Source organism: Nansenia antarctica (assembly GCF_963989245.1).
Source record: "Nansenia antarctica genome assembly, chromosome: 14".
In the NCBI taxonomy this organism is placed as follows: Eukaryota; Metazoa; Chordata; class Actinopteri; order Argentiniformes; family Microstomatidae; genus Nansenia; species Nansenia antarctica.
Window position 1 is genome coordinate 31,536,307 of NC_137684.1, and position 12,500 is coordinate 31,548,806.

General features: G+C 44.1%; 1 protein-coding gene across 4 annotated transcripts in view; it reads right to left on the reverse strand.

Annotated features, from left to right (window-relative positions):
- The window catches only part of cadps2 (Ca++-dependent secretion activator 2), a gene marked incomplete at its 3' end in the record, with an annotated part of 199,098 nt that overhangs the window by 159,335 nt on the left and 27,263 nt on the right, over positions 1 to 12,500 (reverse strand). For all 4 annotated transcript variants that reach the window (XM_080545181.1, XM_080545182.1, XM_080545180.1 and 1 more), the window contains exon 2: positions 1,609 to 1,722. In XM_080545181.1, the coding sequence (XP_080401307.1) occupies positions 1,609 to 1,722 (114 nt within the window). The remainder of the gene's footprint in view (positions 1 to 1,608; positions 1,723 to 12,500) is intronic.

Here is a 12,500-nt window from a genome sequence, read left to right on the forward strand (position 1 = left end):
AAATGTAAAAAAAATAAAACATTAAATTAAAGTCAACCACTGTCCCCCAAGGGTAAGGTAGCTGGCTAGCAGTTCAAAGGTTGTTGGATCGAACCAACCAGCTACCTTAACCCCTGTGCCAAACACACCACTGTGCTATTTTGGATGCAAGCTGATACACACATACCTATCTTTTTATCTCTCTCTTTATCTATCTATCTATCTATCTATCTATCTATCTATCTATCTATCTATCTATCTATCTATCTCGTAAAAGGTGGGAACTAATATTTCCAAAAAGACACTTGACGGAACTGTCGTTCAGGATTGTTAATTGTTTCCCATTTTAAAAAAGTGTGACAATTCATCCAGCTCTTTCTCCCCTTTCAAACCATCCCTCTAAAAGCACTATACAAAATAAATGATTATTACTGTTATTATTATTATTATTATTGTTATTATTACATTGTGTGAAAAAGAGAAGGCTGTCCTTGTTGAACATGTGGACGTTCACACCCTGTTAGATTGAACCGGTTGGTTTTAAAGATGACAGATGTTAAAGATGAAGATACTGCAGGCCACCAGTATGTCTCCAGTCTCAATCACACTGAAGCCCAACATCCTCACTCCTGTCCTGCATGGACATTCCTTACTTCATTCTGTAATCAATATGTTACTGATCAATATGTCACATTATTAAAGCTGACTCACACTCCTTCATGTCAGACTGCATAGAAACCTTCTCCTCTCCTCTGGGCTGTGAGAGAATGTGTGATGACAGTATGAGAGCAGAAGGGAACTGGTCCCATCGCCTCGTTAGAACAACCTGCTGATATTTAAACTATTTCCACTCATCTCAGCAGTTCCTAAGCTGCTATAAAACATTTGATTTGGCCATTTATCTTTCTGATGAGGCAATCATGTTCACCTCTTTTCATTCTCACTGACACATGCAATTGTTTCTCAACCCTCTAGTGTTTTTCCTAACCCCCCCTGTTGGCTGCTTACTGTCTGTCCCATGCTGCCTGTTGACTTCCTGTCTGTCCACATGTGCATACTGTATGTATTGCAACTTTTTTAAAATGCTGTGAGTGTGCTTTCTGTTGTGCTTAATGTTGTGTGGGTTTATGTGGATGTGTGACGCTGTCCTTTTAACTTATATGATGATGCTGTGACTGTAAGTGGAGGAGGTGTGGAGATGTACGTATGTTTCTATCTTTTAACTGTGCTGGAAATGCTTGGATGTGTGCCGCTGTCTGTCGTGTGTTCTTTGTTTTTAACATGGAACCTGATTTATTTTCAGCCCCCCCCCCCCAAGAGGCTTTTGTCTTTTGCCAGGCCGCCAATGTAAATAAGAATTAGTTCTAATTGGCCTGTCTGGTTAAATAAAAAATAAAATAAAATAAAATGTTCTTGTCACCAGCTAAGTAAGTAAGTAAGTAAAACTTTATTTATATAGCACCCTTCTCAGCACGAATGCACAGGGTGCTTTACATATAATAAAAAATTAGCTAGCGGTGGTGTTCAGCAGCACTTCACACCGTGTCTGAGCAGCAGCGGCGGCATTGAGCCATACCGCTGTGATGTCATCGTGCTCACGCTAACCACCGACCTGCTGCAGGTACTTACCTCATGGTAGCTGTGCACAGCGTTGCAGAAGGCCTCGTCAGCTACGATCTGTGTGTCCCCATTCAGGAAGGCCTGGAAGCGATCCTTCACTGCCTGGAGCTGCTGCTTGTTCAACTGAGAGAGAGAGACAGGGGGGAGGGGAGAGACAGGGGGGGAGAGGGGGGGGGAGGAGGGAGAGAGAGACAGGGGGGAGGGGGAGAGAGAGACAGGGGGGAGGAGAGAGAGAGAGGGAGGGGGGGAGGCAGGGGGTAGGAGGAGAGAGAGAGACAGGGGGGGGAGAGAGAGAGACAGAGGGGGGAATGAGGAGAGCGAGACAGGGGGGAGGAGGAGGAGAGAGAGACAGGGGGAGGAGGAGAGAGAGAGACAGGGGGAGAGAGAGAGATAGACAGGGGGAGAGAGAGAGAGACAGGGGGGAGGAGGAGAGAGAGAGAGAGAGACAGGGGGAGGAGGAGGAGAGAGAGAGAGAGATAAAGAGGAGGGGGGAGAAGTGTTAGTGACAAAATTCTGTAAACAAAATGTGTTGATAAATGATGTCTGTGGATTTGTTTTAATTTAATGAGGCTTTAATAACATTGTGTCTGCGTAAAGGCCAGTGACACTGATAACAAGCGGTCAATGCTTAACGATGTGGCTAATGAATGAGACAAACATCACACCACACCCGTAGGCTTATTACATTTCATTTACTCATTTACCAAACGTTCTCTCTCAGTCTGTTAGAAGCACCATACTCTCTCCACCTGTGTGTGAACGTAGGCTGCAGTAGCCTAGAGGTATGTGTGTCTGATTGACAAGGGCATGATATCCATATGCAGGGAGACACATTCACCCTGATTACATATGAGTGTGTATATATATACATACATCAGGGACGTGCCGTCCATATAAGCAGGGTAAGCAGTGCTTACCCAACGAAAAAAGAAAAAAGGAAAATATTAAAATAAAAGTGCATGTAACCGTTTGTTTGTTTTCATTAAAAGAGTCGTATTTTAGGTCCCAGGGCAGCAGGAGTCATTCATTTTGACGTTGCATTTTTAGCGCCACCTGTAGGAGTAAAGCACTCCCTACTCTGCTTTGCATATAAGCACTCCGCTCTCTGCTTTCCCTCGCGTACATTCGAATGCGTGAAAATGTCTTTTTAATTTTTTTCCGATGCCTCAACCCGCTGTTTAATGTGACCAGGGTAAGCATGCTTACAGCCAATCAGAGTAGGTCTTTCATTCCGATAAGAGCTACTGATTGGCTCTTATCACTTTCAAGTTCACTTAACATTTCACCTCTCGCCCGGCAGAATAGCTTATGCCAGCTAGCTCAAACGATCTAAATAATAATAATCAATAAGGATAACTTGCTTGATTTTGTGAATATGGACATTACTGTCAGCGACCTAAAGGGATTTCGTAGACTGGACTGGACTGGAAAAACACAACTACTGGCTAAAGGCCGCCCGGCCGCTCGCTCACCGATGTTCACACTGACCCAGAAAGGGAGAGTCGCCAGCGGCTACAGCAAGCCTGGTATGAGCGGTTTATATGATGTATATGATTCGCGAGGCTGGTGGCGATCTGTGCTTGTTTATATGGTTTGAGTACTTTGAGAGGGAGGGTCTGTGATGTGATGTCAAGTGCCTGTGTGACAAAGTGTGAAAAGAAAGTGTGTTGTGTTTACTATGGAGGATGGAAACGGTGTGTGTCTGTGTTGTGCGTGTGTGCGTGTGCGATGTTGAAACTGGACTTGTAGATTTCAGTAGGTTGGCTACTTGAAAAGATCTTTGAACAATGAGCACCCCTGATATAGTCGAAACTGGCAACTGTTTTTTTTTTTTGGGGTAATCTGATCACAAAGTGACACTACAGTTTATTAGCGGGTTCTAGGGCATCAAAATTGCATTTCCTTGAAACTGCGTTCACTGATAGCGTGTATGTGTAATTACGTGTATTTCTATATCTTATGCTTACCCAATCTAAAAGCTCACGGCACGTGCCTGATATACATATGTATGTCTAGCTGTCCACTTCTTCTACTTTAGCTGTCATTCCATTTCCAATTACAATGTTTACCAGTGGTGTGGCTGTAGCCTACATTATGCATGCACACCACATGTGGAGCTGTGCGGATTCATTGACCCAAATGAGCGGGCCGGCGCCTTGCATGGTAGCTTGTCGCCATTGGTGTGTGAATGTGTGTGTGAATGGGTGAATGAGAGGCCGTTGTGAAGCGCTTTGGAATAAGGCGCTATGTAAGTGCATAAGTCCATTTACCATTTAGTCTCCTCTCACTGTTACTCAATAAGGACACACAAGTGTCCTTCAGGTTAAAAGGGTGCAGACGCTAACAGAGCTAACAGACACTAACAGAGCTAACAGACACTAACAGAGCTAACAGACACTAACAGAGCTAACAGACGCTAACAGAGCTAACAGACACTAACAGAGCTAGGATAAATGCAGGTCTTTGTGTCTGAGGCACTGCGATGGGAGTCTAACACTCAGTGACAATGTCCTAAAGCCCTGTCCAGACATCGTCTGAAGTGGCACTTCAACCAACCGCTGTTTATCAACCAACATACATCCAACATACATCCTACCCAGCTCCTTATAACACCCAGGGATGCGTCCATACTCCCGGGACAAAGCAGCAGAGAGAAAGTGAAAGGAAACGTCTGAACCTTGACAGGCAGTTTTCATAAGGGAGTCTTTTCCTGCTGTCAGCTTTATTTCCTGGTGGGTCAGACAGACAGACAGACAGACAGACAGACAGACAGTCAGACAGACAGACAGACGCACAGACAGACAGACAGACAGTCAGACAGACAGACAGACACACAGACAGACAGAGACAGACAGGCAGACAGACAGACAGACGCACAGACAGACAGACAGACAGTCAGACAGACAGACAGACACACAGACAGACAGAGACAGACAGACAGGCAGACAGACAGACAGACAGACAGACAGACAGACACACAGACAGACAGACAGACAGACACAGACAGACAGACAGACAGACAGACAGACACACAGACAGACAGACAGACAGACAGACAGACACACAGACAGACAGACAGACGGACAGACAGACGGACAGACAGACAGACAGACAGACAGACACACAGACAGACAGACAGACAGACAGACAGACAGACAGACAGACACACAGACAGACAGACAGACGGACAGACAGACAGACGGACAGACAGACAGACAGACACACAGACAGACAGACAGACACACAGACAGACAGACAGACAGACAGACAGACACACAGACAGACAGACAGACAGACAGACAGACAGACAGACAGACAGACAGACACACAGACAGACAGACACACAGACAGACAGACGCACAGACAGACAGACAGACAGACGCACAGACGCACGTCTGTCAGTGAAAAACACAGTGGATGCATCACCTTGAAAGGTCTTGACGGTGAAGAAATGGACCAACTACTTAAGACAGAGAGTCTAAACTACAACGAGTTGTAGATATTAAACTAGGGTTAGGTAGGTCAGGGTTGGGTTAGATATATTAGGTTAGGGTTAGGTAGGTTAGGGTTAGGTTAGATATATTAGGCTAGGGTTAGGTAGGTTAAGGTTAGATATATTAGACTAGGGTTGGGTTAGGTTAGGGTTAGGTTAGATATATTAGGCTAGGGTTAGGTAGGTTAGGGTTAGGTTAGATATATTAGGCTAGGGTTAGGTAGGTTAGGGTTAGGTTAGATATATTAGGCTAGGGTTAGGTAGGTTAAGGTTAGATATATTAGGCTAGGGTTAGGTAGGTTAAGGTTAGATATATTAGACTAGGGTTGGGTTAGGTTAGGGTTAGGTTAGATATATTAGGCTAGGGTTAGGTAGGTTAGGGTTAGGTTAGATATATTAGGCTAGGGTTAGGTAGGTTAGGGTTAGGTTAGATATATTAGGCTAGGGTTAGGTAGGTTAGGGTTAGGTTAGATATATTAGGCTAGGGTTAGGTAGGTCAGGGTTAGGTTCTCAATCTGAAGGCAGAACCTTGTGGTAGTTGTATAACCTCGTTTGGATGAGAAATGCATCCCAGACTTTGTTGGACATAAAACGTACCTGAGACTAGACCTAGATCCTATAGACAAGGTTCCCACGCCTTCTGAAACATCACATTCAAGCACCTTTTAAGGACTTTCAAGACTCAATTCCCTCAAATTCAAGGACCCAACACGGCATAGTTTGAGACAGATCTAGATGAGAATTTATATAATAGGAACTATCCGCTCACAGACAACAATTAAAAAGAGAGGCTTGAATGTGTGAACACTAGATGGTCTCTTGCCTTCTCTACCACAGCACAGCAAGACTATATTGTGAAATATGTGTAAAGTTAAGCAATACAGAGACGTATTTACTAGTTGACGAGCTAAGTAAAACCTTTTTTTTATATATTTGTTTTTTTTAGAGAGAGAGAGAGAGAGAGAGAGAGAGAGAGAGAGAGAGAGGGGGGGGGGGGGGGGAATTCAAGCACTTTTAATGACCCATGTCTATTTTCAAAAACTTTTAAGACCTTGATTTTTTTTTCTTCTCAAATTCACAAACTTTCAAGGATTTCAAGGACCCGTGGGAGCCCTGTATAGAAGTGGCAGTAGGCAAGTTTCAAATTATTGCCACATGACCCTGGTATATCTGCAGCGATTCGAGAGTGAAATTGGCTGGCAGAAGACCATGGCCTGATCCCATCTATCCATCCCATCAGAATCTCATCTCAGAACAGCGGCTCGGCCCCGTCAGTCAAAGTGTCTTCTACCTTCTACGGCAGACATGTTTCATCCAATGCTCAGTCCAGACAGAGGCTAAACTGTGTCTTTTTCTCTGAGATGAATCAACCAGTTTTATGTTGGTTCTTACAGCACAAAAATGTCAGGCAAACGAAGGTTGGACAGAAACAGTCGCGCTGTTCAATAAAGAAGAATGCTGAATTCAACGCATCATGGCACTTCTATAGGATGGAGTGTCCACCACAAATGCATTGGTAATGCTTGTTTACAGAGTTGCAGGTTGAATCACGACTAGAGTGTTTAACAGTATTCAGATTCAACGTCAATTGAATTGAGTATTAAGAGTCAACGTCAGGAGACAGAAGTGCATGTTCTAGTGTACAGCGGTGGAGCTTCACTGCCATCTCAGTGTAGTAGTTTGTGAATGTTTTTGCATGTGTGTGTCTGTGCGTGTGTTTGTGTGCGTGTGTTTGTGTGCTGAATTACTCTGATCACAGAGCCTCAGGATATGCAGGACAGTTAATCGCTTGTTGGCCAACAGATCAATGGATACACCTATAAACATACATGTTGATGTTTGTATGTATGTGTGCGTGTGTGTGTGTGTGTGTGTGTGTGTGTATGTGTGTGTGTGTGTGTGTGTGTGTGTGTGTCACACGGTAGCACAGATGCAGCACGGTTGGACACATGACCAACTCGATCCATAATTATTAATTATTCATTAATATTGTTAAGGAGGATAGTCTTTGCACTACGCTGCCATGGGGACGTCCACACGCGTCATACAGGCAGTAACTGCAGGCAGATGAGACATGAGAACACACAGCTGACATCTGCCTCTTTGCACACTGCTATTAATGTCTACAAATGCTCATGACTGAGGTTAGATTATGAGACCAAGGTTAACCAATACAGTAGTTGATTGCCAGTGAAAAAATAATAGTGAAACATTGCCAGTATCAAGTGAATGCCGACCATAAACGTGCTGTAAGTACACGGCTCACACGTTTATAGTAATTTATAGCAGGACGACATCATCTCTGCCGTCATTCTGCATTCACGTCCATGGGGGATTATACCACGTTATACCCTGACTATGAGTCCACTCAGAGACTCACCCTCACTCTCCACGTTTAAATCCCACCTCAAAACCTACCTGTTCTCCCATGCATACAACCTTCCCTACCCCTAACAATCTCCCCTAACCCTGCCACCCTGCCTGGACATGCATACAACCTCCCCTACCCCTAACCATCTCCCCTAACCCCCCCCATGGACATTGCTGTGTTACTGTGTTCCCCGTTCGTTAACTCTGTGTTCTATGTGCTCATGTTATCTGTTGCTTGTTGTTTCTGTGTTTTCCGTTTTTCCCATATTGTCAGCGTCTTTGAGCCTCGGAAAAGCGCTATATAAATACAATGAATTATTATTATTATTATTATTATGAGTCGTGCCTGCCCATCTGAAGACAGGATTCCAACTTTATTCGACACCTTTTGTGGCATTATCTGACTTTAAACTGTTCTCTCCGTCGGTGACATGGCGTAGGCTGCTGTGTGGCGTAGTCACACCTGCCTGCTCCTTCAGAGAGCCATTAGGAGAGGCGACAGAGCGCTCAGTCGTGACATCATCACGAGACATCACGAGCCTCAGCCACAGAGGAGCTCAGTGCCGTGCGTCTCTCTCTCTCTGTCTCTGTGTGTGTCTCTCTCTCTCTCTCTCTCTCTCTCTCTCTCTCTCTCTCTCTCTCTCTCTCTCTCTCTCTCTCTCTCTCTCTCTCTCTCTCTCTCTCTCTCTCTCTCTCTCTCTCTCTCTCTCTCTCTCTCTCTCTCTCTCTCTCTCTCTCTCTCTCTCTCTCTCTCTCTCTCTCTCTCTCTCTCTCTCTCTCGTATCCCTCGGATTTCTTCTCACCCCCATAATTGCCTTTTCAGCTCTGTATCTCTCACCTTCTCACTCCCTTAACCCCTCCTTCTACTCTAGAATACTCTCTTGTATGTGTATGTCGTACGGTACGTAACGATACATTCTCTCCACGTTCAATCTGTCAGAGACGACTTCCATCCGCAAAACAAGTCTCCAACTGAACTACAGAGACTTGGTGCAAGGTCAGTTATCCTGAAAATGGTCAGGTTACCGGGTGCTAAAAAAGTACCTAAGAAGCCTGCAGAGGTCTGGGAGAAGGTCTCAGGGACAGAGGAACAGTACCAGAGTGATCGCAAGTGGAACGTTTTGAGAAAAAAGGATTTGGTCAAGATTGACATCATTCCACCAGACCCTAACTGGCTAACTAAGTGAACAGAAACGTCTTGTCTGGTCAAGTTCTAGCAAACGCCTCCAGAATTCATTGGATAGCGCTTCAATATAGTAACTCAATGACCCAAAACATCTATAGGCAAAAATACCTCAGAACAAACAACAACTAAAGATGGCTGCAGGACAGATATCCACATCCTGGTGGGTCAGTGAGTTGCAGACTTCAGGCAGTTATTATATCCAAAGAATTGTTGACCAAATTCTAAACATGAGTGCTTAATTTGGACATTATATGAATCTGTCCCATTACTTCTGGTGGTGTAAAAAATAAATAAAAAATAAATAAATAAAATAAGTATTTTCTAAATGGTAAAACCAACACGTACACATACACCACCAAATACATACATCTACATATCGATCTATCTTTATTTTTCAGCCTATACCACCAGAGTACTGTTACCAAGGGACGCTACGGAAACAATATAGAAATCTGTTAGGAAGAGAGAGAGTCATGATGAAGAAGATGATAGGGAGGGAGGGAAGAGGAGAGACACCTTTGACTCTTAACCTGGAGAAGATTGGATGTTGCAATCAGATCTCAAGATGTCTGGAGGTAGAATGGTAGATAGATGTAGATCAGGTAGAATGTTAGATAGATGTAGATCAGGTAGAATGGTAGACAGATCTAGATCAGGTAGAATGGTAGACAGATCTAGATCAGAATGGTAGATAGATGTAGATCAGGTAGAATGGTAGATAGATGTAGATCAGGTAGAATGGTAGATAGATGTAGATCAGGTAGAATGGTAGATAGATGTAGATCAGGTAGAATGGTAGATAGATGTAGATCAGGTAGAATGGTAGATAGATGTAGATCAGGTAGAATGGTACATAGATGTAGATCAGGTAGAATGGTACATAGATGTAGATCAGGTAGAATGGTAGACAGATGTAGATCAGGTAGAATGGTAGATAGATGTAGATCAGGTAGAATGGTACATAGATGTAGATCAGGTAGAATGGTACATAGATGTAGATCAGGTAGAATGGTACATAGATGTAGATCAGATAGAATGGTACATAGATGTAGATCAGGCAGAATGGTAGGCAGATCTAGATCAGGTAGAATGGTAGATAGATGTAGATCAGGTAGAATGGTAGATAGATGTAGATCAGGTAGAATGGTAGACAGATCTCGATCAGGTAGAATGGTAGACAGATCTAGATCAGGTAGAATGGCAGACAGATCTAGATCAGTACATGTAGAGGATGAGAATGAAGAGGTGCTGTGTTGATGTACAACATAGTGAGGAAAGGCTCTGACAATATCAGTAGTTTAAAGTAGTAAAAGTAAATCTGTGTATGTCTGGAGACACATCACCTTCCCTCTCCTCTTACACTGTACCAACTGTGGACACACACACACACACACACACACACACACACACACACACACTATTACTCACACACAATGAGGTGTCTGTGTACACACACTCACATCTGAGAGTGTTGTAAGTAGGCAGGGTGTTCATTGCCCAGATGCTGGTATGCCCTGAACCCTCTCCTCCGTGCCCATGGTACACACACACACACACACACACACACACACACACACACACACACACACACACACACACACACACAGAACCCTCTCCTCCAGGCCCATGGTACACACACACATACAAACACACACACACACACACACACACACACACACAGAACCCTCTCCTCCAGGCCCATGGTACACACACACACACACACACACACACACACACACACACACACACAGCCCCCTCCCCTCCATGTCCATGGTGGGCGGCCCTGCTCATCTGGTCTTGGAGACCTTCTAATTAACTAATTGTGTGTTTGTGTGTCTGACAGAGCTGTTGGAACAGGGTGATAGTGTCAGTATGAAGGGTTATAAAGGGGTGATGGTGTCAGTATGAAGGGTTATAAAGGGGTGATGGTGTCAGTATGAACAGTTATAAAGGGGTGATAGTGTCAGTATGAAGGGTTATAAAGGGGTGATAGTGTCAGTATGAAGGGTTATAAAGGGGTGATAGTGTCAGTATGAAGGGTTATAAAGGGGTGATAGTGTCAGTATGAAGGGTTATAAAGGGGTGATGGTGTCAGTATGAAGGGTTATAAAGGGGTGATGGTGTCAGTATGAAGGGTTATAAAGGGGTGATGGTGTCAGTATGAAGGGTTAATAAGGGGTCGCGGAGCATGTGTGAGTGGGCAGACGTACAGACGCACGCATGCACACGCCTCTCTCTCTGTTCCTGTACTGCAGTCTCGCTGACGGGGTGTCGACTGCCACACTCAGAGCAATGACATCTCTCAGGATCGTCATGGCAACATCAGCGCCTGGGAGGTGTCAAGACTCTCTGGACCAGAGCTGAACCGCTGCTCATCAGGAGTGACGCATCTCCTCTCCATATGGAGAAACAGAACCAACGAACCAACGATTACACTGACTTACACTGGTTGGTACCACAGGAACACACATATATATACCCAGCACTCGAGTTGAGCAGGGATGAGGGGGGATGGCATCCCCCCCCTGAAATGAAAACAGTCAAAATTATCCCCCTTCTAAAACTGCCATCCCCCCCTCTTTCCATCCCTTATGTCATTTTATCAGTGAACGTGGTATTACTGCTATTTCAAGTTCAACATTTAGTTTTGCGCATATTGAGTAAAATACTGTGGGCGAGGACGGGGGGCACGCACACATGCAATGACATTTTTACCGCCAAGTCACTGACACTGAAGTCACTGACACTGAAGTCACTGACGCTGTGGGGATGCTAAAATTGTCCCCATTATGATAAAATCCACCATCCCCCCTGACTTTCTTTTACAACTTGAGTACTCTGCATATATACAGTTAGGTCCGTAAATATTTGGACAGTGACACCATTTCCATAATTTTGGCTCTGTATGCCACCACAATAGATTTGGGAATGAAACCATCGAGATGTAATTGAAGTGCAGACTTTCTGCTTTAATTCAAGGGGTTGAATAAAAATATTGTATTAAAAGTTTAGCAAATGCAACAATGTTTATACACAGTCCCCTATTTTCAGGAGCTCAAAAGTAATATTGGACAAATTAACATAATCATAAATAAAATGTTAATCTGTTATACTTTGTCCTTTGCAGGCAATGACTGCCTGAAGTTTGGAACACATCCATCCTTTGTGATGCTTTGTCAGGCCTTTACTGCAGCAGTCTTCAGTTGTTGTTTGTTCGTGGGTCTTTCTGCCTTTAGTTTTGTCTTCAGCAAGTGAAATGCATGCTCAATTCGGTTGAGATCTGGTGATTGACTCTGGCCATTGCAGAATATTCAACTTCTTTGCCTTAAAAACCTCCTGGGTTGCTTACACACTATATTTTGGGTCATTGTCCATCTGTATTGTGAAACGCCATCCAATCAACTTTGCTGAATTTGTCTGAATCTGAGCAGACAGAATATCCCTAAACACTTCAGAATTCATCCATCTGCTTCTGTCTTCTGTCACATCATCAATAAACACTAGTGACCCAGTGCCATTGGAAGCCATGCATGTCCATGTCATCACACTGCCTCCACAGTTTTTTACAGATGATGTAGTAAGCGTCGGATCATGAGCCGTTCAAAGCCTTCTCCATACTTTTTTCTTCCCATCATTCTGGTACATCTGCGTGAAGTTTGCCAGCCATAAACTCTCAATGTGGTCGGTCTCAAAGCGGTCGGTCGATGGCTAAATATGAAGTATTGTGGGATGTGGTGATGACCGAACTTAAAGCCTGTGGTAATCCGTACACGCTCCCGTATCGGCATCCACTTCAAAATACATCTTGAACACGAATGGAGATTTATTTCAGTTGTAATGTACACCAACGTA